The sequence below is a fragment of the Triticum aestivum genome, chromosome 3D, assembly GCF_018294505.1.
Source record: "Triticum aestivum cultivar Chinese Spring chromosome 3D, IWGSC CS RefSeq v2.1, whole genome shotgun sequence".
NCBI lineage: Eukaryota > Viridiplantae > Streptophyta > Magnoliopsida > Poales > Poaceae > Triticum > Triticum aestivum.
Genome location: NC_057802.1, coordinates 174,155,989 through 174,181,468, shown reverse-complemented (window position 1 = coordinate 174,181,468; position 25,480 = coordinate 174,155,989). Strand labels below are relative to the sequence as shown.

Below are 25,480 nucleotides of genomic sequence, written 5' to 3'. Positions count from 1 at the left end.
GTCCAAATAATCTGACCCAGGGTTTCCCCCGAAGCTCGAAGAGGGGCACAAAGAGAGAGAGAGAGAGGCCATGGCAGCGCATTCAATAAGGGAAACGATACCCCCGAATGTCGCCGCTGCCAGCATCGGCAAGCCGAGCATGGATTTCGCCAGGCCTCTGTCCGTGCAATCCCATAGCCACCTGATGAGAATCCAAAAATGAGGAAGTCCGCCCACCGGTGGATCGCCAGCACGGAATGGGGGGAGGTGGGGCTGCATCTGCCGCCGAAAAATCACGAGCTTTGGAGCCGACGTGGCGTATAGGAGGAAGGGGTCGGGGAAGCAGCAGGGTAGAGAGCCGGCGCAGATGAGTAGGGGTGACGACTGTCACCGTAGGCAAGCCAGGAACCGGAAGGGGAGCGTAGTTCCAAGCTGTCGGGTGTGGAGTCGCCAAAACACCGATGAGCCGAAGAAGCTGGAAGAGACGCAGCAACCCGAGCACCGGGGCCGATACCACGTCGGCACAGGATGTCGGCATGCCATGGACACCGGAGCACGCAGGTCCGTGGCCGCCGGGACCGGAGCAGAGCCGGCAAGGATCCACCGCCAAGCTTCAACCGATGCCAACAAAGACAACCGCGACCTCACACCCGCAGAGGTCGGCACCGCAGCTCACAGGAGACGGCGTCGGAGTCGGACAGCGGCCTGCATGGGGCAGACCATGCCTCGGCCAGCCCGGCCACCTCCACCGTACGCACGCCCCCCACGAACAGCAGCGCGAAGAAGGGTTGCGCCGACGAGGGAGGCAAGGGTTGGCGGGGAGGAGCACCCAAGGCGTGCCCGCGCCGCCACGCACGGACCGGCAGGGGAGAAGGCAACTGTTGAAGAAGGAGAAGTTCGCCGTGCGCCAGATCGGATCTAGAGCGGAGGGGAAGGGGCTTCCAGCGCCAGGGAAATGAAAAACTACCTCACCGCCGCCATCCCTAGGCGTGGCACGAGTTCCCCGGCCGGCCCTCCGGTAGCGGCGAAACAACGGTGGTGGTAGAGAGGTGCTCCCGTCGGCTGTCGAGGTTTCCCGATGTCGCCAGATGCGGGTGATGCGGGAGTGGGTCTCCTTTCGGAAGCATACAAAAATTGCCAAGACGCCTTGATGACATCTTAGCTTGGGCGCTGGACCTCAAGGCCATCGTGCGCTCTGCCTACCGCTTCACCTTGGATGAGCACACTACATAAGTAGGGCATCGGACGACACACGTTCTGTGTGGGAAGCATTGTGGGGGCGCCCCGCTCCTTCCAATGTACACGTCTTTGCATGGCGTCTTGCGACGAACTCTTTTTTTAACACAGTACAAACGCAAGCGCTCATACATACGCGCATACACTCACCCCTACGAACGTACACACGTACATCCTATTCCTATGAATACATTCGAGAGAAAAGAAAAGTGACATATTGATAAATCTAATATGTGCATGATTTATGGGGTGGAATGCGAGGATACCTTGTGGTAGCTGCTAGGAAATTAAGCCAGGACGGTATCGGTGACGAGAAGTTTTTTTTGGGGGGCTACCCTGTCGGGTGTCGTTCACTCGTTCACAAGGAAGGAAAGCCCATCGTCTCCATCTCGTCAACTCGCCATCGCTGATTACTAGTACTACTCAGTAATCATCAGCAGCTTGTTACAACTCATACTCACGCAACTTTGGAGCAGCGGCCGCCGACGCCGACGCCGCGTCCATGGAAATGGGCAAGAAAGCCATCCGATACGCCGTGGTCAGTGCTACTATCCTCCCCTCTCCTGTTCACTCGCACGGTCGCACCTCTCGGAAAGTGACGTTGGCCCGGCCGTCGTGGCCTCGTCGCAGGTGGACGCCTTCGCGACTGAGCCGTTCAAGGGCAACCCCGCCGCGGTGTGCCTCCTCGAGGACGACAACGCCGCGGACGAGCGGTGGATGCAGTCGGTTGCCACCGAGTTCAACCTCTCGGAGACCGCCTTCCTCGTCCGCGACTTCTCCCGGCGCGCCAGCGCCGCGCCGCTCTTCCACCTCCGATGGTTCACTCCCGTCACCGAGGTAACCACATAGCCCTCCGTCCACCTCCTCCCAAAATCTTCGGATCCCCTTTCTACTGCCATCATCGACCGATCTGAAGAACCCGTCGACTGGCCTGCATTGACCCCGAGCACGCGTCGTCGCTTTCAGGTCGACCTGTGTGGGCACGCGACGTTGGCCTCCGCCCACTTCCTCTTCACGGCCGTTCTCCCGGAGCATGGCATGATCGAGTTCATGACCAAGTCCGGTATCCTGACTGCGAAAAAAGTTCCCCCGCCAGGGGGCGCAGGCGAGGCCCACGGGAAGCTGTTTATTGAGCTGAATTTCCCCATGATTGATTTCCTGGGCTGCAACGAGATGCCGTCGATTCCGGAGACCCTAAACGGCGCACCAGTGGTCAGTGTTCACAAATCGGCGGCCGACGGTGATCTCATTGTACTGTCTCTCCCCCTTTTTTTTACCTGCATCATTACATTCCAAAATAAGCCTCCCCATTTTAAGACGGAGCGTGTTGGAGCTGCTATGATCATTCTCCTAAGTCAGCTACGTATTCTCTTAGTTTCTCCTCCGAAAAATCGATTGCCCAATAAACAGCTTGCATGGCTTTCAGGTGGAGCTTTCTTCAGCACAAGAGGTTGCCGACATCCTTCCTAACATCGATGAAATTAAAAAGTTGTCATGTGGTGGTATCATGGTTACAGGACCGGCACCTGCTGGATCTGGTTATGACTTCTTCACACGTTTATTCTGCCCGAAATTTGGGATGGATGAGGTGATTCCCTTTCCTAGTCCAAAGTCCTGTAACGTTGTTCATGTTGCGCTCTGAAGTCTGAATCCTGATTGTCCTAGACAGATTAATATCATCATGAGTTAATTCTGTTTAGCTAGAATTGTATCTATATTCACAATATCGATTAGCAGGCTAAGAGCTTCTTTGATCAGTAGTGTCATCTAAGTCTAAGGTAGTTACAAACTTTATCTACTCAGTGGATGCTTGTAACTATTGTTGAGGTATCGATGCTTCTCCCATCCCCGAGGCGAGCTGAAAATTCAGAGCCCCACCTGTTTGGGCGCTGGCGGCGAGCTGGTAATTCAGAGCCCCTCCGCCTAGCCCCTCCGCCGGCCACCCGGCCGCGGAGGCCTCACGCCGTGCCCACTCCGGTCACGGCGTCCACCATAGCCGTCGCGATGGCTCTCGCGGATCTGAACTTCGACATGGGTCAAGATTTTGCCGCTGAAGTGTGGAGGAAATGGGGAGTACCCATCAACTATGAAGAAGGTAAAGATATGGAGGAATTCATTTTAGTTGCTGAGTTCACCCGTTCGCGGATCAGGCTCACGGTGGAATCTGTTGCCACGATCCTCCTGTCCTGTTTCGGTGGCCGGGCATCCCTGTTCAAGGTTCAATTGCTTCAAAATTGGTCTTTTCGGTTCTCGGTTTCATCCAAAGAAGTTGGTTTCTCTATCATAAAAGGAGGTAACATCTCTCTACCTCTTCTCAATATCAACTTTCTCCTATGGGGATCTGGAGGCCCTAATTCTTCCTGGGAACTTGATCAATATCTCCAAGAGAAGGAAGATGCATGGACTCATGTCTTCCGTGATCACCCTAGAAAATCTTACCTTCAGGCTCTTCGTACACCCACTTCGTACATCCAGCATGCTCCCACCCCGATCAGATCTCCAGCTCGATCACACCAGCAGCATACGGTTCATCCTTCCGACCGTGATCGTCGCCCGGAACCATTCAAGGATAGTTATGAGAGGGCGGGCAATCCGCCCATTCAAACCGCGTTTAATGGGCTTTACTGCGTCAGGTGCCTCATGCATGGTCATCTCAGGCCCAGCTGCACTAATAGGATTAAATGTAGAAACTGTAAGCGTTGGGGCCACATCGCCCGGGACTGTTTCTCTGCTAAACAGCCCAGCTCAAGCCCAATCCTACAGCCCACTAGGCACCCCACCTTGCCGTCTCAGCCCACATCCAACGCGACACCGAATCTAATGATTCCGAGGCAAATCACCACTGTTGCCGCGAATGAGACTAATCAGCTAGTCAGAGGGTCAGTCATTACCCCTGCCTACCAAGAGAACAGAGGAGACGCCTCGATTTCCGCCGGAGCGGACATCCGCCATTACAATCCTGCCACTCCATCCATCGCCCAAAGATTGAGAGCTGCGACCATCCAAGACAGTGCTCATTCCCCTCCTCTCCGCCTCGCAATCCACTCTTCTTCCCCCTCATCCGCACAATCCATGGCGGCCTTCCCGTTCGACCCGAGCCCCTTCATTCCTACCGGTCACCACCGCGTCGACGTCGCGGGTAGGCCGGCGCGCATTCGTATCCTGACTGGAGCGGTACCAACGGCGCATGAAGAATGGGCCATTGCTACCATCGTGCCGATGCCCAACCTGCCGGTTCAGTTTGCTACTGTTCGCGAGGTACTCTCTGAGTTTCTTACTGATGTTAAGCACCTGAGATTTTCTGAGATTTCACCCTGCCCATTTGGACAAGCCTACATCAAGTTTGATAGTGTGTTTGATCGGGATGAATTAGTGAACAGCAGCCCGCACCCCTTCACTGATGTGCATGTCATTTTTGAGAAACATAATCAAGGACTGAATTGGCGCAAACTCAATCTTAGCAGAGAGGTGTGGATTTTGTTATGTGGATTTCCTTTGGACCGTCGCAGCATTCATGAGATTAGCAATGCTATCAGTAAGTTTGGCAAGTTTGTGATGTGGGATAGAAACAGGAGTACTCGGGCAAATCTTATGGTCAAAATAAAGGTGGAAGAACTGAGAGATATTCCTTCCAGCATCGCTATTGGAGAAGGAGATGATACTGCTACCCTCTCGGTACCTGTGGTGATTCTGCAAGACACTCCATTAGGAAGAGAAGCACCTGATGAGGACCCGATCCCTGCATTTGGTAACCCACACCCAGTCCCTGCTCAGGCTCATTTCCATCAGAACCAGCATAATCACTTTCTGGGACCACTGCAATTCCATGAGCAAGATGCAGTACAAGCACCAGTTCAGAACCCGATTTTGGATCTTCAGTTAGGAATTCAGGTTGATGAGGAGGAGGATATGGCGGAGCTTCCTGGATGGGGACACTGGGCCATGCCGGCAGAACAAGAACTTGCTGACCAGGAATTGCATGATGGAGAATTTTTGCACTTACATGATCTGATGGAGCCCATGGAAGAGAAATATGTCCATCCTGAGGTTGAGCAGCTACCAGCTAACAGTAATGTCACTGTCTCAGATGTGCCACCAAATATTAGTGCTGAAACGGCTAACTCTGTTGTTGGGCCATTGGCGCCGCTTGACCCTCTGCTACCTGATTTGAATGCTGATATTGGACAGACTGGGCCTGAGGAACCTGTTGGGCCCATCATGGCCCAGGATCTTCCCACAGTGGCAGTTCTTGAGGAGATGAACCTGGCTGTGCAGCCACTTGAAGATCTGCATCTCTCAGCCATCCTAAATAATCACTCTGTGGCCCTCATCTCCCACATGGTAGATCCCATGCATTTTGAGAGCTCCATGCCTCCAAAACCTAACCTTATCAATGAGGTGGTCAACTCTGATGAACTGGTTAAACCTCTAGTTGAAGCTTTTACTGTGGAAGCTGCTCAATTGGAGGCCACTCTACCTGTGCTACAAAACCAAGTTGCTCCTATTATCAGCAGGGAGGATATCAACCCAACTATGCAATCTCACCCCCCTGTTACCAATCAGCACAATGATTATTCAGCTCACATGATGCTTACTCAATCAGATCCCATGAATTATGCTGAAGGGCAAGGTGAATCCTCTTCTTCTGATGTTTCTGCCCCTCCAGGTTTTCCTATTCCTATGTTTAAATCTGATCACTTGATTATCTCAGAGACAGGCCTACCCTCTCCCACTGTCCATGAGATTGCCATTGGTACTGCTGAGAAGTACCTTGGAAAGGAAGGAGCTCAAATATGGTCCAAACATTTTGCACCTACAGCTACCAGTAAGGACATCATTCAGGTACCAGTTGACTGGGTTAATTTCCTGTCTGTTACTTTCCTTTCTCCTGAGAAGTACGAATGGGCAAAACAGTTCATTACTTCCAAAGTTTGGGATATTATCTCTCAAAGCAAGAAGGAGGAGCTCTGTCTACCTTTTGCCTTGCCAAACTCATGCCCTGACAGCTCTACTCTCTCTGGTATCTTGGTAACTTCTCAGGATCAGGAGAATACACCTAGTGTGTTGTGTGGCTCACAGGATATCATGTCATCATCCACCTCTGCTATTCATCACAACAGGAAGAGGAAGGACAAGGGGCCACTGGTGGAGACAGAGGTAAGGAGGAGTTGCCGTCTCCAAAAACTCAATAAGGGTTATAAGAAGTCTGTTTGCATGGATAAGGATTGTTTAGCTTGTCACTCTTTCCCACCTCCATTGCCTGCGTAAGTTATTAAAAATCTGAACACTGCTTATTGCAAGGTCAATGCCCAGGAAACTACAGAAGAGAAGCTTACCACTAAGATCAAGAAACCCAAGGTTGCTGCCAAGGCAAAGGAGGGGACAAGCAAATCCAAGGAGGGGGGCAACATGTCCAAGGAAGGGACCATTAGTGCGAAGAGCGGGCAGTAATTAGTTGGTCTCTTTGTCAGTGCTGGTATCTGAACTTTTGGGATGAGGATTTTTGTCTCTGTGATGTATATTTGGGTCTTACTAGCTTTGGTTTCTATGGATCAGACTAAATGTATGAGATTCCAGTATGGTATGACTCTATGGACCGAAGTTATCCACTCTCTCCTGCTTATCTTGGTTGATCAGATATTTATCCGCTGTCAATCACATTGCACAACTCAACTTCCCTCCCTTCTACTCTCAGTTTTCTATAATCATCATGAAGAGAAATTGGAATATCTTGAATTGGAACATTAGGGGTATCAATGACCCAAAGAAATGGGATGCTCTATCTAATAAAATTGCTGAATCCAATTGCTCCATTCTATGCCTCCAGGAAACTAAGAGAGAGTTATTTGACACTTCATATATTCGAAAATTCTGTCCCAAGTACATCTCCAAATTCGAATTTCTCCCTTCCATTGGTGCTTCTGGAGGATTACTGATTGCCTGGAATGACAATCTTTTCTCAGGACAGTTGGAACACCTAAATGATTTCTCTTTGACCATTAAGTTCACCTGTAAGCTGTCTGGGACTATGTGGAAACTCACCAACATCTATGGACCCTGTCAGCAGGATGCAAGAACTGTTTTCCTTGATTGGTTTAAGGAATTTCATGTGGGAGATGATGTCAACTGGCTAGTACTAGGTGATTTTAACTACATCAGATATCCTCATAACAGAAATAGAGATGGAGGCAACCTGAATGACATGCTCTTATTTAATGAAGCAATCAACAACCAAGCACTTGTTGAAATTCCACTGGAAGGCAGAAAATTCACTTGGAGCAATATGCAGGATGCTCCACTTTTGGAAAAATTGGACTGGTGCTTCACTTCTGAAGCTTGGACCCTCATGTTCCCTTCCACTCAAGCCATCCCTCTTGCCAAAACCACCTCAGATCACATCCCCATTGTTATTCAAGTGGGTACCTGCATTCCTAAAGCACAGGTTTTCAAATTTGAGAATTACTGGCTGAAACACCCTCAATTCAAGGATGTGGTAAGGAACATCTGGGAGCAAGATGTTCATGAAGAGGATAGTGCCAAAAACATTGCTGCAAAATTCAAGAGGCTAAGGAAAGGTTTGAAGAACTGGGCCAAAACTTTCTCAAACCACAAGCAAATTATTCAGAACATCAACTACATGATCCTCTTTTATGATGTTATTGAGGAATTAAGGGACCTGTCTATTGAGGAAACTAATGGCAGAAAGATTCTGATTAAGCATTTGAAACTTATTAATGAGCAGCAGAGAATATATTGGAAACAGAGAGCCATCATCAGAAACATCAAAATGGGGGAGGCAAACACCAAGTACTTTCAAGCTAAAGCAACTATCAAGCATAGATTTAATCATATTGCTGTGCTGAGGGATGAGGATGACCAAGAACACACAGATCACCAAGCTAAAGCTGCTATCCTGTACAGAGCATTTAAGAAGAGATTAGGATCTGTTACAACAATTGAGAACCCACTCATGCTGCAGCATCTTCTATTACACCATGATGATTTATCAGATCTGGAACTTCCCTTTTCTAAGCAAGAAATTGATGATGTCATTAAAAAGATGCCTACTGATAAAGCTCCTGGACCAGATGGGTTTAATGCAGCTTTTATCAAAGCTTGCTGGGATATTGTGGCCCCAGATTTCTATAAGCTTATTGAAGACTTCCACATGGGTACTGTAAATTTGCAGAGTATCAACTATTCTTTCATTACTCTGATCCCTAAGAGAGATGATGCTGTGCTACCAAATGATTTTAGACCTATTTCCCTTTTGAACTGCACCCTGAAGATCTTAACCAAGCTGTTGGACAACAGACTGCAAAGCAAGATACTCAAGCTCATCCATCCCAACCAATATGGGTTTCTCTCTAACAGGTGCATTCAAGACTGTTTAGCTTGGTCCTATGAATACATTCATCAATGCCACCAATCAAATGAAGATATCATTCTTCTGAAATTGGATTTTGAAAAGGCTTTTGATATGCTCAGTCATGATACTATTATTGATATTCTGAAAGCCATAGGTTTTGGAAATAGGTGGATTAATTGGATTCAAATGATTTATGGCACTGGATTTTCTTCTGTTCTTCTCAATGGGGTACCTGGAAAGCAATTTCTTTGCAAATGTGGAGTCAGACAAGGGGACCCTCTTTCCCCTCTCATTTTTGTGCTAGCAGCAGACATTTTACAATCTATGATGAATGAGGCAATGCATAACTCCATGATACAACCCCCTTTGGTCCACCAATCAAGCCCTGATTTTCCTATCATCCAATATGCTGATGATACCATTTTAGTGGTCAAAGCTGAGGCCTCCCAACTGATGCATATTAAGAATATGCTGCTGCATTTTGCTGCTTTCACTGGACTGAAAGTCAACTACAACAAGTCTATTATGATTCCCATCAACACCTCTGAGGAACAAATGCAATATCTGTCATCTATCTTTGGCTGCAAGATTGGAGCTCTTCCTCACACCTATTTGGGTTTGCCTCTCAGCTTACACAAACCTAGAGTGGAAGATTACCTGCCCCTCCTTAAGAGAGTGGAGAATAGATTGCTTGGTTGTGCTACTCTGCTTTCCACTGGAGACAAATTAACTCTCATTAAATCTGTCTTCTCCAGCTTGCCAACTTTCTTCATGTGCTCTTTAAGGATGCCAGCAACAGTGGTTCAACAACTAAATATCTATCTGAAAAACTGTTTTTGGAGGAAATATGGATCTTTGGGAAGGGGGGCTGCACTCATAGCATGGGACACTGCATGTCAACCTAAGGCCAATGGAGGACTAGGGATACTGGATATTGACACTCATAATCAGGCACTTCTCATGAAGCAACTACATAAATTCCTTAATAGAGTTGATACTCCTTGGATCAATATCATCTGGGAAACTTACTACTCCACCTCCCTGCCTGGTGAGAGATTGGTGGGCTCTTTCTGGTGGAAAGCTATACTCAAGTTGCTGCCAACATACAAACAATTTGCAGTTTGCAAGGCCCATTCTGGTGGCACCACTTTACTTTGGTCTGATAACTGGTGGGATCAACCACTTCGATCCAAATTCCCTGAACTGCACTCTTATACCAGGAATGAATATGTTACCCTGAAGACTGCTATGGAAGAACCAGACCTGTCTGAACTCTTCCACACTCCTCTGTCTGAACAAGCCTTCCAGCAATATACTCTGCTAATCCAGCACCTACAACACCGACCACAATCCAATAACCCCGATGAATGGCAAGTACTGGGAGCCCCCAAAGGATACTCTTCCATCAAGATGTATCATCATATGTGTGGACCCAGCTTGGTGCACCCGATTTTCAGACAGATTTGGCATACGAGTTGCAGACTGAGGCATAAGATTTTTATTTGGTTGCTGCTTCATGACAGGATCAACACAAGGAACCTCCTCAACAGGAAATCTATGCATCTCACCAGCTACAACTGTGCACTCTGTTCAGATAACATGGAGGAGACGCTGCTTCATTTATTCTGGAATTGCCCCTTTGCTCTCCAATGTTGGGATACCATCATCCCTTCCAAGCCAAGAGGAATATCTGCCTTCGATGACTTTCAACTAGCCTTGGAGCAACTCCCTCCAGATATTGCCCTGGATATTATTGTGATGGGTTGTTGGAGCATATGGTCCATCAGAAATGACAAGATATTTCGTGCAGCAGTTCCTCATATTCTGGGTTGGAAATTCTATCTTCAAGATGGTCTATGGGCAGCACAGATAAAAGCAAAGCAAACTAAAGCGGCCAAGATTAGCTCCTGGGTTTTACAGCATTTATAATTGTTCTCATGTTTCACAAAACTGGTATTGGATGATTGCTGTGATGTAATCGGATTGCTTGTACATAATTTATTAATATAATTTACCGTAGAACCATTGTTCTACGGTTTCCTGGTCAAAAAAAAAGGTATCGATGCTTGCAAGTTGCAGTTATAGAGTGCCACCATTCGTACTACTAGTTGAAATCTGTATAGAGAAACCCTTGTTCATTTAAATTAATCTTGGGCGTCCATTGGCTGCTGATATTGTCCATGTAATGCAGCCTCGTCTTTCATAACTCGTGTAACCCCTAATCTCTGTGTTTTGGCAGGACCCTGTCACTGGCAGTATACATTGTGTATTGGGACCCTATTGGGGTAGAAAGCTTGGGAAGCAAAAACTGACGGCATTTCAAGTATGTTTTCGACGTTTTAATTGTTTGGAGGTCTATATTTTATTTTATAATAATGCCACAACATGCGCTCGATCAGTGCTAAATCATCGTGTTAATTTTCCTTCATATTACAATGCGTCCATGTATCATCAGGCATCTCCAAGGGGTGGAACGCTATACCTGGAACTGGATGACGCAAATCGGAGAGTGAAGATCCAAGGAGAAACTGTTACTGTCATGACCGGGACGCTCCTGGCGTAACATGTCATCTAGGCATGCTTGCTTTGTAGGGAAATCACTGTCGGGCTTGTAATATGAACAATCGTTGTGGGCAATTACTCTAGGCTGCTCTGTGGTGGTTTTAGAACTTCCAGCGGTTTCTTGAAGGTCACTCCGCCGGTGTATGATCTGTGCAAGGCCACCAATATTTTCCAGTAACCTCTTCCCACATAGTTATATCCTAGCAAACGTTTCTGCTAAACCACACGCAATGGTTGCTTAAAATATACATCGACAAAATCGCAGGAATGGCAGATATGCTTGGAATCGAACTATCAAAGACAACCCACCACCCATGGAGTAGTATGATCTTTGATACTATTTGCAATTCTGTTTGATGTTATTTGTAATGTGGGACTTAAAAACTCCAGAGCTCTTGTGGTTTACCTGAACAATGCCTTGCAAGGCCAAGACAAAAAAAAATGCTGTTAAAAGTACAAAAAGTTCAGTTACAGCAATATCTCAGACTGGACTGCAAGTTTGTATACGGAAAATGTGTTGTTTTCTGCAGTCCACGCAGAGAAGGTGGGTGGGTATACCCGCTGGATGGACTGTCATTATCCGCCCGATTACGAGAACCATTTAGTTCTGCAATTAGCATGGGATTATTGTCAGTACCCGGTCGATTATTACGAGAAAAAAATGTTGCAAACGAGTTCGGTTGATTATGATCTGATCAGATGGTTGAATCCCCAAAGAGAAAGTCACGAGACGAAAAGGAACACAGGGAGAACATTCAGCGGTGGCTTTGCATATTTACATCTTCATTTCATAGAACTCGAGGCAACGAGGAACCACATCACATCTCTTCTTCGTCCTCGGCAAGCAAACACAGAGCAACCTCCCGAGTCAGCGGGAGCTGGCGGCAGGCTCAGGGCCACATCACGTCCACCGATATCCTGGACACGGCGGAGAGATCCTCCAGGTCCAACGACGACGACGGCTCCTCATCCTTCACCTCCGTTGAGGTTGTTCCCCGCAGCTTCGGCTCCGCCGGCGCCCGCTCGCCGTTGGCCGCCGCGGGCTGGAACTCCCGCAGGCTGTGGCCGCCCATGTAGCAGCTGGCCTCCAGCATGCTGGTGCTTCCCGCGCCGCCGAGCAGCTCCGACAGCAGCAGCACGATCGAAGCCATCCTCCCAATGGCACTACAACCTCTCTGTTGGGCGTTGGCTTGGTGGTGTACTCGTGTAGTACTGCAACTAGCTGTAAGCCTGAACTGTTGATGGGGACTGTAGCGCTAGCAGCTCGGAGATTATGGCGCTGCGGCTAAAGGGAAGGGTGTGGTCTTTATACGCGCGCGGGCAGGTAACGGTGGGCCGTGTCCGCTGTGGTTTTGGACGTCTACGGCTCCGCGCGCACGCCATGAATGGCCGCCGCCTTGTTTGGTAGGAAGCGAGCGAGCGAGCTGACGGCCGCTGGGTTTCGGCCGAAACGGAGGGCGGAGAAAGCCACGGCCCCTTGTGTTGTCCTTGTCAACTTGCCATTTTGTTTTTCTTGGGAGACGTGGTTTTTCTCTTTGGAGTGCAGCTGGCGTGAGCTAATGCGTGGTATTATGCCGTGGTGATGGCTCGGACGGGTCAGCTGATCCTGTGTGTGTCCTTGTCCAGGTTCCTGGGTTGCTGCCTTGCTCTACTCTACCGACGTTAGGTGGTGCCGGTACAACAGCCTGATGGATAGAAAGGCTAGGCCAGTTTTCATTGTCCACGTGGCTAACCCGGTAATACAGATATCTCACTCGTTTGCCTTCCATGTGAGCGAAGTGATTCCTCAAGTTCAGGTTGAACAAGTGAATATCGGTTTGCAAGCACGAGAGCAAGGGGTCGAAAAGAAGAGGAAAGAACCACCATAAATCGGAGGTAGAAGCCAGCTCTCCTGTTGATTCATATCTCTACTCCTAATGCCTGAGTTGGTTGAGTATGGTTTATTTTTGTCCCACCACTTTCAATCTTTTTTTTCACTGGTTTTTTTCATCTCCCCTCCCACCACCATTCTCCACGTTGGTTTATTTTTCTCTTCATTTTTTAGCAAAGCAGCACTTTCCTAACGTATAAAAAATCACGGACTAAACTTTCCTAATTTGTCCAAATCAACCGATCTCTCTTATTAATGCAATTTATCTTAAGAAACAAATAACAGATTTTATAGAAACAAATAACGAATTTTCTGGAAACAAATAAACCTCATCATGAAAGCATTTATGTACCTATTTAATTTGTTATCTGTTTCGTGATTTTTTTGTCTTTTTTCGTCACACCAACACCCTCGTCCACGGGTTGTTTCATCCTGTTTGGCAAGCGAACGGTTCCGCTCAGCGGCAGCCCGCTCGGAAGCTAGGTTTGTGCGCTGCCGCCGCCTTCCTGGTCAACGCCGACCTCCCGCGGGGCGCCGTCTTCCTGGAAGATGACGACCTACCGCGACTTCGTTGGCCGCACCCATCCCCGCCTCCCAATCTCTACTCCTAAAGAGGAGTCTGCGGTCGTGATGGTAGGTCATGGTATGTCGTTCGTTTCGATCGTTTAGCTTCCAATCGTACACCAGATCTCTTTCCTTCGCCCAGGTCTCTCCTGATGGAATAATCGGCAATCTCCCCGCTTTCTGGTAATAATGCAATCTCTTTGCATAATAATCCACGATGGAGTGGAAGAAAAAAAGGAGCGTCGCCTTCTCCCACCCCCGCCACGCCGCCTCCACGTCAGTGATGCCGACGCCCCCAGTAGATGGACCACCACCCCATCGGCGACCCCGGCGGCCTAACACACGACGGCCATTAGACCTAAGCACGCCCCCCCTGCCGCGATGCCCTAGCCGTCACATGTCCCTCCACTGGCAGCCTCAGGCAACCGGGGAATGGGATCCAGTGGCGTCTTGGAACAACGAGAGGTGATGGAGAGAGGCTTGGAACGAGATCCAGATATCCAGTGGTGGCCTCTCATCCGCCCAGGTCAGCTGGCTGTTTTCTATCCACTGATGCACCTTGTAACAAGGCGAAGCTAGGTTGGGTCAGGCTTGGGCAGGGGTAGCTCGAACAGATGGAGCGAAGCGGAGGGTACATCAGGTATGCAGCTGCGTCGGGCGAGATGGCTGTAAAAGAAGTGGACGAGTTCTCGAAGATTCTTTGGCTTGTCGTGTTCGTCGGGCTCTCTTACTAATTTGTTATTGAGCATGCCAACTTACTGATTTGATTTAATAAGTTGGCTTCGGGAATTGGCGGTTGGGATTGAATGAAGTTGTTAATACAAATTCTTTTGGTGCGTGCTAATGACATATCCCTAAACTTGCATCTCTATTGTTTGTGTGTCAGGGCTATATTTTGGTGGATAAGGCTGATGGGCATTGATGAATTGCATATGGAGCTTATAGCATGGCAAGGGAGAACCTTGATTTATGTCTGTGTTACATCATGTACCGGTAATGTTTCATGTTGTGTTGGACCACCAAATTTTCAGAAATATAAGCATTAAGTATCAGAGCTTTCTCTTTCTCAGCATGACAATTGATGTAGTTGTGAATGAATCATAGTTTAGATGAATATATATTGAAGCTGGACTGAATAATTTTGTAGCTTGCCCCTAGCCCCTAACTGCATGTGCACATGTACATGCAAAATTCTGTAGCGTGTTTTACCTTTGAGTTAAAGGGATCAGGTAAAAAGTAGATGTAAGAATATAAATTTTCATAACATATACAAATTCCAAATTTATATTCAGTCTCGTGGCCAGTTCAAATACTTCTCTTTTGATGTTATTGGTGATGTAATAAATTGGCTTTTTAGTTTTCCACATCATTGCAATTTAAAATAATTTAGTCCACACTGTTTTGGAGATCAGTTTCGTCAGCAAAAAAAAAATACGAATTGAATTGGATGCACATATAGTGGCACACTCACTGACATTTACTAGGTGCACATTCACTTTCCATGTTTAAATAATGTTAGTGACCTGACCTTTGTCGCAGCGAGTAGAAAGGAGCAGATCAAAGGAACTAGAGCAGAAAAGAACAAAAAGATTGGGTATAGGTAGCTGCAGGCCTGCAGCAGCAGCAGGTAGAATGAGAGCAAAGGAGGATGCATGGTTCATGTTCAATTTACAATATGCCCAAAAGCAACCAGCATATAGCATAAGCAAAAGCTACTAAAAGAAAAATCAATAAACACCTACACGCCGGCTCCTCATTGGACACACCAATCTCATTACTTGGTCCGTTCGGGGCCAGTGATGTGCGCTGGACGCCGACTGAAAGGTCGAAGCTTCCTCCTGTTTACCTGCCGGCTTTTGTTTAGTGTAGCTTCTAGGCCCTAAGCATCTGCAATATGCAGGCTCATGACAAATAATCTATAGATTGATTCTCATTTATGAAATATTCCTATTTTTCCCTATAGGGGCTTATCCAGTAATACGTTGAAGGATACAGTCCCACATTCTCTTAACTTACACAGTTGTATCTGGTTTTCTTCATGTGCATAAACATGTGAACGTGGTATGGTTATGTGTTATGAGTCCATGAAAAAATGATTATTTTCACAACCTATGCATGAAGTTTCTAATAGGAGTAATACTATAAGATAACTTGCCAATTTTATTGAAACTTCGTGAGTTATCTTTTAGTTTGTTACTTGTAGCTATCTAATTCAATCTGCATATTCAATTCGTAAATGCATAGATATTGTTGCCATATACTTGCTCTTTCTTTAAGAACACCAATGATAAGCTATGTTACATTCCTTTTATATTGTTTCATCCGTATTTCCATATGTTAATGCAGCTTTAGTGGAAATCCAATAAATAAAACCTCGTTTGGTATTGAAGAATAAATAGAAGATGAAGCAACTTGCACCTATTATCTGGTATTCTTTTTCCAATTCTAACAATACTTAATTTTCTTGCCTTATAAATATGTTGGGCCCATTTGAAGTGCAGTGGATGCGGTTGTGTTGGCATCGGGCGGTTGCGTGTGGGCCAAGTCCTGGCCAGATTCGACAGGGTTGTAGCTAGGATTTAGCTTGTCGCGTGGGGCGTGGACAGAGGACCTTTGGGTCTCTGGTGGGGAGTGATCTGCCATGACGGCTTGAGCGTGGCAGGAGTGGCTCCAGCTTGCCTGGTCTGTTCCAATTTGGATCCATCTGGTGGAGGGCTTGGGCATGGTGGGATGTGCATCCGGCCTGGCGGTGGCGTGTTGGCTTTGTTCAAGCCGTCTCCTTTGGCGGTTGGTGTAGAGCAGGCAACACGGGGTGGTGGCGGAGACCCTTGTAGGTCGAGGCGATGGGCGTGGTGAAGGCGGTGCAATCCTGTAGAGACATCAGTGTCAAGGATCTGACAGCCTGGTCTTGGATCTAGGGCTTGTGCTCAGGCGGACCGGATCTAGGCTCGAGGCGGGATGGTGGTTCCTACTTCGGGCAGGTGTGGTTGGGCTCGGTCAGGGTGATGCCCCCGTGCAGCAAGATTTCTCCTTGTGGGCACGGTCCGAGGTGGAGGTGGTCGTTACATTGCCACGCCATCGAGTGCATCGGGGATGATGGTCACAGACGTGGCGTTGTGATTACTTTTCTGGGCCAAGGTCACAGGGCTATGGCCGAGGCTTGCTTCACGGAGGTCAGCAGCAAGCAATGGACCCCCCTCCCCCGGTCCACCAAGATTGGTTGGGGACGCAAGTGTGGTTGGTTCCTACCGTGGAGGCACTAGCCCAGACCTAGTTCCTGATGCTAGGCTAGCAGTGGATGGGATAACTCTGCTTCTTCTACTACGGTTCAGTCAGTTGCCATTGAATACTTATATCATGTTGTATGTCTCATCCCTGGAAGCAACCAAAAAGGTTATTCGTCTATGCTTTGAAACAATAAGAAACATAGCTAATTATTCACCTTTCAGGGTATAACTTTTATAATATTCCTTATATTCCACAAGTTCTGGAGCTATTGAGTAAGCATAAATTGGTTGAACAAATTGAGGGTGCTCGTGAAATTTTCTTTGAAGTTCATCAAATCCCTTTGACAATGGTTAAAACAGATTGGCTTCAACTATTTCTCAACCGATTTCGAAGCCATTGGTTAGTTACTGAATAATAATTGACATGTTTTTTGTATACCTCTTTCTTTCTTGGTTCTTATTTACCTGTTTTTAGTAGGATCAAAGTGGATTTGGAGCAGGGTGACAACGTAACATACTGGTGACACAATGACAAAAGAGGTTCTCATTTAGTTATATTCTGTAGAATCAAAGTGGAAGGGCTTGTGGAGGAGAAGATGTGATGACAACGATGCAACAAAAGTCTTAGGGTATCTCTAACACCGACCTTCAGACCACCAGCAACCCTCCAGATGTGTTCTTCCATCGGACGCGGTCCTGTATCGGCCCGCAGGCCAGTCCGGACACGCTTTTCCTTGCAAACAGAGACAAAGTGGGAGGGGAGCCTTTGTGAGCGTACGGACCGCTACCATGCCCGCTCTTGACTACCCTGACTCACCCAAACCCTCTTCACTTGCCCGTGTGCGTTCCCGACGGACGCTAGATGTCCTGCATACATGCCACTCTAGAGCGGCCGCTTCGCAATGACGCAGGCCCAAAGCGGATGCGGTATTTCACTGACGCCAACATTGGAATGGCGCCTGCGTTATTTCATGTCCATATGCCCCCTTTTCTTATTATTTTTAGTACAGTGAGGTGCCTTATATCTCACATCTTTTATGGTGTTTCACTTTAGACGACGTACATAGTAAGAGTGAGACAACAAAATGATGACATAGAAGCTACATGTAGAGTCAAGGGGAACGATTGAGAGGATAAATGATGTATGGGAAGCAAGGGGCAATGATTGAGATGCTAAATGATGTATGGGAAGAGAATGTGCTCGACGACAAGTTCAATGAAAAAGAGCAGCTAAAGTGATGCATGGTGTTTGCTAGAATAGAGAGAAGAAATGATTGTTGGCACATGGCAACGCACGGGCAGCCAACTAGTTTGAAATAAAAAAGTCACTACAGCTCGGGCTGTTGAAATTGGTGTCACATGAGTGGCAGTGGAATTGGCCTTAACCCTTGTTTTCTACTAACAACTTGAGACTTTGACAAATGTAGAAAGGGGAAATTTTTTCCCACAAAAAGGGATTTTTTTATAAATATGTTTTTTATTAACTTAAAATGTAGCATCAAGTAGATATAAAGCATGATGAGTAACAACGGCCTCTGCATAGCTAAAGTGCATATAGCCAAACACCACCAATTTACAAAAAAGAAAGAAAGATAAATTTTTTTTTTTTGAAAAAAATCCAATTATTTATCTTCAATCATGGTAGTAGAACGAATAACAAAAATAATAAATATTACATCCAGATCCGTAGACCACCAAGCGACAACTACAATCACTTAAGCGAGTCGAAGGCGCGCCGTCATCTTCGTCCCTCCCTCGCCGGAGCCAGAAGATAGTCGGGAAGTCGTTGTCCTAATGCCCCATAGGACCAGCGCATCAGAACAATAACCGCTGCTGATGAAGAGTAGCGTAGATGTGAAGGACCCAACCTGAAGAGACATAGACGAAGATGAACGACAACCAAATCCACCAAAGAGATCTGCCGGAGACACACCTCCATACCCACCGACAATGCTAGACGCACCACGAAATGGGGCTAGGCGGGGAGAACTTATTCCATCTTCTCGAAATAGGTTTTTGCCCCACTTTATAGATAAAGCATAGGTCCATACAAATATTCAAGTCTGAGACGTGAAACAACGGCTGGGGCCACAACACAAGCATGCCCAAGAAAACATAAAAGAAATCAGGAAAAAAAGCCACCTAGTGGCAGTCAGCATGCGGCACTACGATGAAGAAAGCCGATGAGCCGTAGCCAGAAGCGCATCCAGCATGGTGCCGAGCCGGGCGCGGTCACGCTGCCTCGATAGCGGGTGCCAGTGCTGCAGAAAAGCGACGAATTTGAAGTATGAGTCAGATGCCTTCCACGGGAGGACCATCTCAATCACCATTTTATTACGAGTAGTCCATAGAGTCCACGACATCGCCGCAAAAATGAGCCAGAAAAGGCGGCGATGTCGTGATGGCTGAGTAGCCCTAAGTTGGAGGAAGTCCACAAGATTCAAGGCCTCCCAATCGAGCCCCAACGCCTCGTCTCCGGTACCACGCAGAGAGGACACAGGCCATTCCATGGGCCTTGTCGCTGAAGTACCTCAGTCCCCGAGGGGAGGCGATTGCGCAAAAGCTGCCACACGGATATCTTAATCTTCAAGGGTGCGGGAGTTTTCCACATTGGATCTAACCAGGGTGTGGCCGATGACAGGCATAGAGCATGGTATGTCGTGCTCACCGAGTACTCGGCCGTCGGGGTGAGCCTCCATGCCACAGTATCCGGGTGCACCGGCAGCACGTGTGGGAGCGTATCCCGAAGCCTGTTCCAGTCTTCACTCTCTGCTTGCCCAAAGGTGCGGCGAAATCTAACATGCCATTGCCCATCCTGTAGCATCGAAGAGACAAGGGTGGTCGGGTTCGCACAAATCGAGAACAGGTCCGGTTACCTCACGCAGATCGGTTTTGCACCCAACCATGGGTCCAGCCAGAATTGGGTCCCGGTTCCATTCCCCATGGAGAAAGAAATCCCTAACTTATTTCATCTTCAGGGAGTCACCGCCGTCTCACCTTCGTGAGTAGGACACAAACCCTAAAAAAACTCAAAAAAAACTAAAAACAGAGCTTTCACCGGCAAGGGTCAGGATCCACCACGCCCCATGGTCCTAAGGCCACCAGAGACGAGGCGGACTGACGGCGGTGCTGGTGGGAGGCAGAGAAACCCTAATATTTTTCCTGGAGAGGAGGCGGCTGCGTGAGGCCAGCGAGCTAAGTATATAGTAGGTAAGATAGGTAGATTTAAGAAAACATAAAAACTAAGATATCAATAACAGCAAAGTCATATATGATCGACACCATGCCTATGCCGAAGGAGGTGGTGGACCGATTCAAAGATTTGGCTGTCATTCATGTTGGGTATTGTAACAGACCAGGTCTAGGATCCTAGGCGGCAGCATCAGAGGAGGGGTTGAAGAGAGTGGCGGCTGGGAAATTGATGTTATCTCCATAGTGTAAAGTTACGTGCAGGGTTGCTGCATCTGCAGTTACGTGCAGGGTTGCTGCATCTGCAGTTACGTGTGAGATGTTGTGTGTGCAATTGCACGGGAAAGGGCGAACGTGCAGGTAAAATTGTGCGCGTCGCGGCGTCTTGTTACGCCCGGACGGTGGGCATGCAACCATAGGTAAGTGTAAAATAAAACAAAAGTGTAAACAAAAAACCAGCATAAATTATGTATCAAGTGACCAAAAAAAAGAAAAATTACCATAGGATTGCGTTCATGCAACTACAGTTCCGCGTACAAGAAAACACAAAGTGACTTAAGAAAACACAAAGTGACTTAAAACTTGCACGAAAGAACGGAAAAGAAGGGAAGAAGAAAGGACTATGCTAAAAATCTGATGTCAGGCTTTTAAGTATGGCAAATTGCACGTTTTTATGGCAAGTTGCATGTTTTTATGGCAAATTGTGTGTCGTGAGCGTGGCAATTCACTTCAACTAGCATGTTCTCTTTTTTGCAAGGATTTGTCAGTGCTTGCTTAAAAATTCTCATGCTCACGGCACACAATTTACCCTAAGAAAACCTTGGATTTGTTATGCTCAATAAACCTTTTTTAAGAAGCCATGCTTAATAATCTGACGTCGGATTTTTAGCATTCCGGAAAAGAAAACAAAGGAAAAAGTGCACATGAAACTCCACGTAAATCAGGTGATTATCGAGTTGACTTACATTTAATAAGTCTAAATCGACTTAGAAAAAAATTTGCAGGAAAAATCGACTTAGAATTAGCAAAATGGATTACCTAGAGCATGTGTCCGATGGACAACATGGTTCTACAGACGTGCAATATGTGCTCCCGAGCTCAAATGCTCCTTCATGAACAGCAAAAAAAAAGTTAAAAATATAAAAAATTCTGAATTTTTCTGCAGTAAACTTTGGCAAACGTTTTGTATTTTTGAAAATTTTAACACAAAATAACATTCGTGGAAGTCGTGGCAAAAGGAAAAAAACTGATGCTCCAAAAATTCTAGTTTTGAAAACATTTTGGAGTGCTAATTTTGTTTTTTTTTCACGACTTCCACGAATGTTATTTCGTGCTGAAATTTTGCAATCATAGAAAACATTTGTCAAAGTTTACCTAAAAATTTTATTATGTTTTGAATTCTTTTACTATTTTTTTTCTTTTTTTTGAACCGGGCATATACCCCTTTCCATTACTTATCATAACGGAAATACATCAGTTCCAGCAAAGTCTTAAAAGGAAACTAAAAAGGGGATAGCAAGTTCAACGCATCTTTGGGAAACCCACTGTAAGCACTTGGCATCGAGCAGCTTACCGTGGGGCGACAACCCAAAGACACCCAAGAACTAACCAACCACACAGGAAAATAGTTCAAACTACCACTGCAAGACCAAAAGCTCACAAACGAGCAAAGACCAGCTCACGCAGGAGCACAACAGCAGCCCAGTAGGTATTACTATCTCAGATACCAGGCTCGCGTCAGCCTTCTGTCTCCCCACTTGGTGCCGCACACAGCCTCATCATTGTCGAAGTGTTGGTCCTCAGCATTTTTGCACCGCGCTCCATAGCCTCCCGATCAGCGCCATTCATCAGACCTTCCCAATATGACAAATATCTACAAGTAGAATACACGATGTCAAAGGGGGTTCTTAATTTTCCCCCTTCAAAGGTGGCCTGGTTACGGCAAATCCAGATTGCCCAACACACAGCTGCCAATCCAAATGTATAGTATTTAGCACCATCAGGGAGAAATATGTAGCATCATGAAAAGTATTGCCATATGTTGTTTGGACAAAGATTAGTGCCCAAGACACAACCAACTGTCCTCCAAATCACTCTAGCAACTGGACAGGTAAAAAACAAATGTTGAGAGGTTTCTCTCTTTCTACAGAATGAGCACTGTGGGTTGCCAGCCCATCTCCGCCTTTTCATGACATCTCTAGGCAGGATAGAGTCCTGAAAGAGTTGCCACATGAATATTTGAATTTTTAGGGGGATTTTCGCTCTCCAAATCCATCTATAATCGCATCTAGCTAGATTACGCTCCAGGTACTCATAAACCGATTTGGTTGTGAATTTTTCTTCTTGCCCAAGGACCAAATGATCTGGTTTGGGTCCTCTGAGCAAGGCCACGCATCCACCGTGGCTCGCATTTCCTCCCATTGCTCATTAAGCTGAGCATGGAGTCGTCTTCGGAAGAAATCATCTCCCACCCCTTTTTTAAATTCAGCCACCATAATTTATTGTTTATTACAGATATTGTAAAAGCATAGGGTACTTAGAGCAAAGAGGTGGACTATTATTCAAGGGATCGTTCCACACTCTAGCAATGTTCCCCGCATTCAGAACCACACACCTACCTGCCATATAATATTCCTTGACTTTCATAATAGCTTTCCACATTGGAGAGTCCCCAAATTTGCATCTAACTGAGGCAATGGTGTCCTTTTTGAAGTATTTGGCTCCAACAACATCTTGCCACAGGCCATGTTGTGTCTCAAGCTTCCACCACCACTTGGTGATCAAGCTAATATTTTGTTTACAAAGGTCTTTCACCCCCAGCCCCCTTTATTCTTGGATCTACAGATCCTAGACCACTTCACCAAATGGTATCTTTTGCGCCCTTCATGTTCTTGCCAAAAGAAACGTTTCTGGTGTTTATCTAATTTGTCAATACTCATCTTAGTTATCAAAAACATGGACATATAGAAGTAAATAATGCTGGTAAGGGATGAGTTAAGGAGGATTAGTCTCCCACCAGAAGAGGCTGCATTACCAATCCAAGATTCACAGCATTCAGGAATCTAGATCCAGTGTAGGTTACGAAGCGTCGAGTAACTGACTGACACTCCCAGATATTTCATTGGGAAGTGACCTATTTGGCAATTAAAAAGCTCAGCATAAAAGCTCAAAGTATCATTGTCCCCCCCAATGCAAAGTATCTCACTTTTCAGGAAATTAATTTTGAGCCCCGACATAAGCTCGAACATATAAAGGAGAAGTTTCAGATTAACAGCGGCCTCCTCATTATGTTCAAAACAAATTACTGTATCATCAGCATACTGGAGGATCGCCACCCCATCTTCAATGGGATCAGGTGCCAGCCCAGTAATCAACTTCTCTTTTTGAGCATTACGAACCATTTTTGAAAGAACTTCCACAACCAAATTAAACTGGAAAGGTGAGAATGGGTCGCCTTGTCGTACCCCTTTATAACTCTGGAAATACGGGCCCACCTTATTATTGAGCTTAATACTAACCGTTCCATTGCAAAGAACTTTTTTAATCCACCCACACCAAGTAGGCCCGAATCCACGATCTCGGTGACAATCAAGGAGAAAGTCCCAATTAATTTTATCATAGGCCTTTTCAAAGTCTAGTTTCAATACAACCCCCACCCTTTTCTTATGATGAGTGTGGTGCATCACCTCATGTAGTGTTAGGATGCCATCCATGATATTTCTGTGCTTAATGAAAGCATTTTGATGTCTACTAATCAGCTTATCAGCAAAAATAGCTACCCGATTATCTAACACTTTAGTTATAAGCTTATAAGGACATCTCAAGAGGCATATGGGGCGGTATTGCTGAATCTTTTTAGCCCCATTCATCTTAGGGATCAAGGTGATAACCCCATAATTCAGTCGAGCCACATCCAGGGAGTTGCTATAAAAGGCCTCACACAGTCGCACAATGTCTTTTTTGACAAAATCCCAGCAATGAATATAAAATTCTGCTGGTATGTTATCCGGGCTGGGTGCTCTGTTACAAGCCATGTTGAACAGAGCTTTTTTCACCTCCTCTTCAGTGAATACACTAGTGAGAAGAATGTTATCCTTTTCATTAAGTTTTTCCTCCTCAATCCACGTTTCAGGAGATAGATGGAACATGTTTCCCCTGGCCGGTCCAAATAACTCCTTATAGAACGCGGTTGCATGTGCCAGGAGATCTTTTGTGCCCTCGATGGTCACCTCTCCTGCCGTGAGGGAGTGAATCGTGTTTTTATGCTTTCTGCCATTCGCTACTCGGTGATAAAAGGCTGTGTTACGATCTCCTTTGAGCAACCATCGCTCATTGGAGTGTTGCAACCAAAAGATTTCTTCCATGATCAGAAGCTCATTGAGCTCCGAGTTAAGGGTCGTCCTTTTTTCATATAGTTCTGGGTCAAGAGGTCCCCCTTCCTCTAATTTCTCAATCTCTTCCAGCTCTTCTTTAATGTATTTTTTCCTCTTCTTGGCATGTCCAAAGGAATGGGAACCCCATCCTTTGAAGTATTTTTTAAATATGTTTGAGCTTAATATTAAGGATATCAATAGGATCCTGAGCTGACACAGGTTGCTCCCAGATTTTCTTTGCTTTAATGTAGAAGTCCTCATTTTTAAGCTAGCTCAATTCAAATCTGAACTCATGTTGGTGGGACGGGCCTTTTTTCTCTGGGCCCGAGGCCAACAATAAGGGGTTATGGTCACTATTTTTTCTTCTGATTTTAAGGGTGCATTTGAACTCGGACCAGAATAGGACTATTGCAGTTCTACCCTCTTCTGTGAAAAAAAAACTTAAAGAAATGTGATACACAACTCGGTATGTATTCTTTGGTGCCCCCTGGAAAAAAATGTACTCCTTGGTGCCTTGTGATCTTTGGTTTTGTTTTCTGAAGGGGAAAATTGTCTCTTGTCCTCTCGAACGAACTACAACTTTCTGTCTAGGCGGCCGGAAACAAATTTGAGCTGACCCATCCTCGCTGAATTGAGCGCAACAAGAAAAGAACCGGTGGGTCATACTACGTGGTAGACCGCGGGCCTTCTCTTCCCGCGGCTGCTGGTCAGGTTTGGCCAGTGGTCTTTCTGGTACGGCACGCATGACGTATCCGGATGCGCGCTGCTGGAATGGGTCTCAGGGACAAAACAGTTGGCCCGATCGCGTCAAAAAAGTCTTCGTTTCCCTTGAAAAACAAAAACAAACGGAAAAGCTAAAAATCTCAGACTTTATGTTCTCCGCGCCAACGACCTGAGGAGCGTCCTGTGCAACAGAGGACGACTATGACGCCGTCCCTATGGAGCGGCGGCGGTATGTATGACGTCACAGGCGAGGCGGACGGCGGGGAACTGCAGGCGGCTCCGGACGAGGGAGCGCTGCTGGCGGATGGGAGGTGATGACGTCCCCCATCAATCTGGTACCTGCTGCCGGAGCTTCGCGGCGGAGTAGCGCCTAGCCCTGGCGGCGGCC

General features: G+C 46.7%; 3 protein-coding genes across 6 annotated transcripts; 2 read left to right on the top strand and 1 right to left on the bottom strand.

Moving 5' to 3' along the window:
* Positions 1–1,521: 1,521 nt before the first annotated feature.
* Positions 1,522–11,358, top strand: LOC123078120 (uncharacterized isomerase BH0283). The gene is made up of 6 exons (XM_044500525.1): positions 1,522–1,753; positions 1,846–2,052; positions 2,182–2,466; positions 2,642–2,803; positions 10,824–10,907; positions 11,040–11,358. Exons 1-6 carry the CDS (start codon positions 1,718–1,720, stop codon positions 11,145–11,147), a joined length of 882 nt encoding a protein of 293 aa, XP_044356460.1. The 5' UTR covers positions 1,522–1,717; the 3' UTR covers positions 11,148–11,358.
* On the top strand, positions 2,819–6,824 carry LOC123078117 (uncharacterized). Of its 4 annotated transcripts, XM_044500522.1 has the most exons (4): positions 2,819–5,845; positions 5,927–6,057; positions 6,256–6,372; positions 6,517–6,824. In XM_044500522.1, exons 1-4 carry the CDS (start codon positions 3,022–3,024, stop codon positions 6,664–6,666), a joined length of 3,222 nt encoding a protein of 1,073 aa, XP_044356457.1. In that variant the 5' UTR covers positions 2,819–3,021; the 3' UTR covers positions 6,667–6,824. The 4 variants fall into 4 exon arrangements, with proteins under 4 accessions (XP_044356457.1, XP_044356455.1, XP_044356456.1 ...); XM_044500520.1 differs by having other exon boundaries at positions 5,927–6,372; XM_044500521.1 differs by having other exon boundaries at positions 2,819–6,057.
* A 521-nt stretch (positions 11,359–11,879) lies between the features above and the next one.
* LOC123078121 (uncharacterized) lies at positions 11,880–12,441 on the bottom strand. Its single transcript, XM_044500526.1, has one exon. It carries the CDS (start codon positions 12,295–12,297, stop codon positions 12,037–12,039), a length of 261 nt encoding a protein of 86 aa, XP_044356461.1. The 5' UTR covers positions 12,298–12,441; the 3' UTR covers positions 11,880–12,036.
* Between the last annotated feature and the right edge of the window lie 13,039 nt (positions 12,442–25,480).

Coding starts and splice junctions, on each gene's coding strand:
- LOC123078121 (XM_044500526.1), bottom strand. CDS start 12,297: ATGGCTTCGATCGTGCTGCTGCTGTCGGAGCTGCTCGGCGGCGCGGGA.
- LOC123078120 (XM_044500525.1), top strand. CDS start 1,718: ATGGAAATGGGCAAGAAAGCCATCCGATACGCCGTG. Junction 2,053..2,181: donor GGTTCACTCCCGTCACCGAG/GTAACCACATAG, acceptor CGTCGCTTTCAG/GTCGACCTGTGTGGGCACGC. Junction 10,908..11,039: donor AAAAACTGACGGCATTTCAA/GTATGTTTTCGA, acceptor ATGTATCATCAG/GCATCTCCAAGGGGTGGAAC.
- LOC123078117 (XM_044500519.1), top strand. CDS start 3,022: ATGCTTGTAACTATTGTTGAGGTATCGATGCTTCTCCCATCCCCGAGG. Junction 6,373..6,516: donor GGCCACTGGTGGAGACAGAG/GTAAGGAGGAGT, acceptor GCTTATTGCAAG/GTCAATGCCCAGGAAACTAC.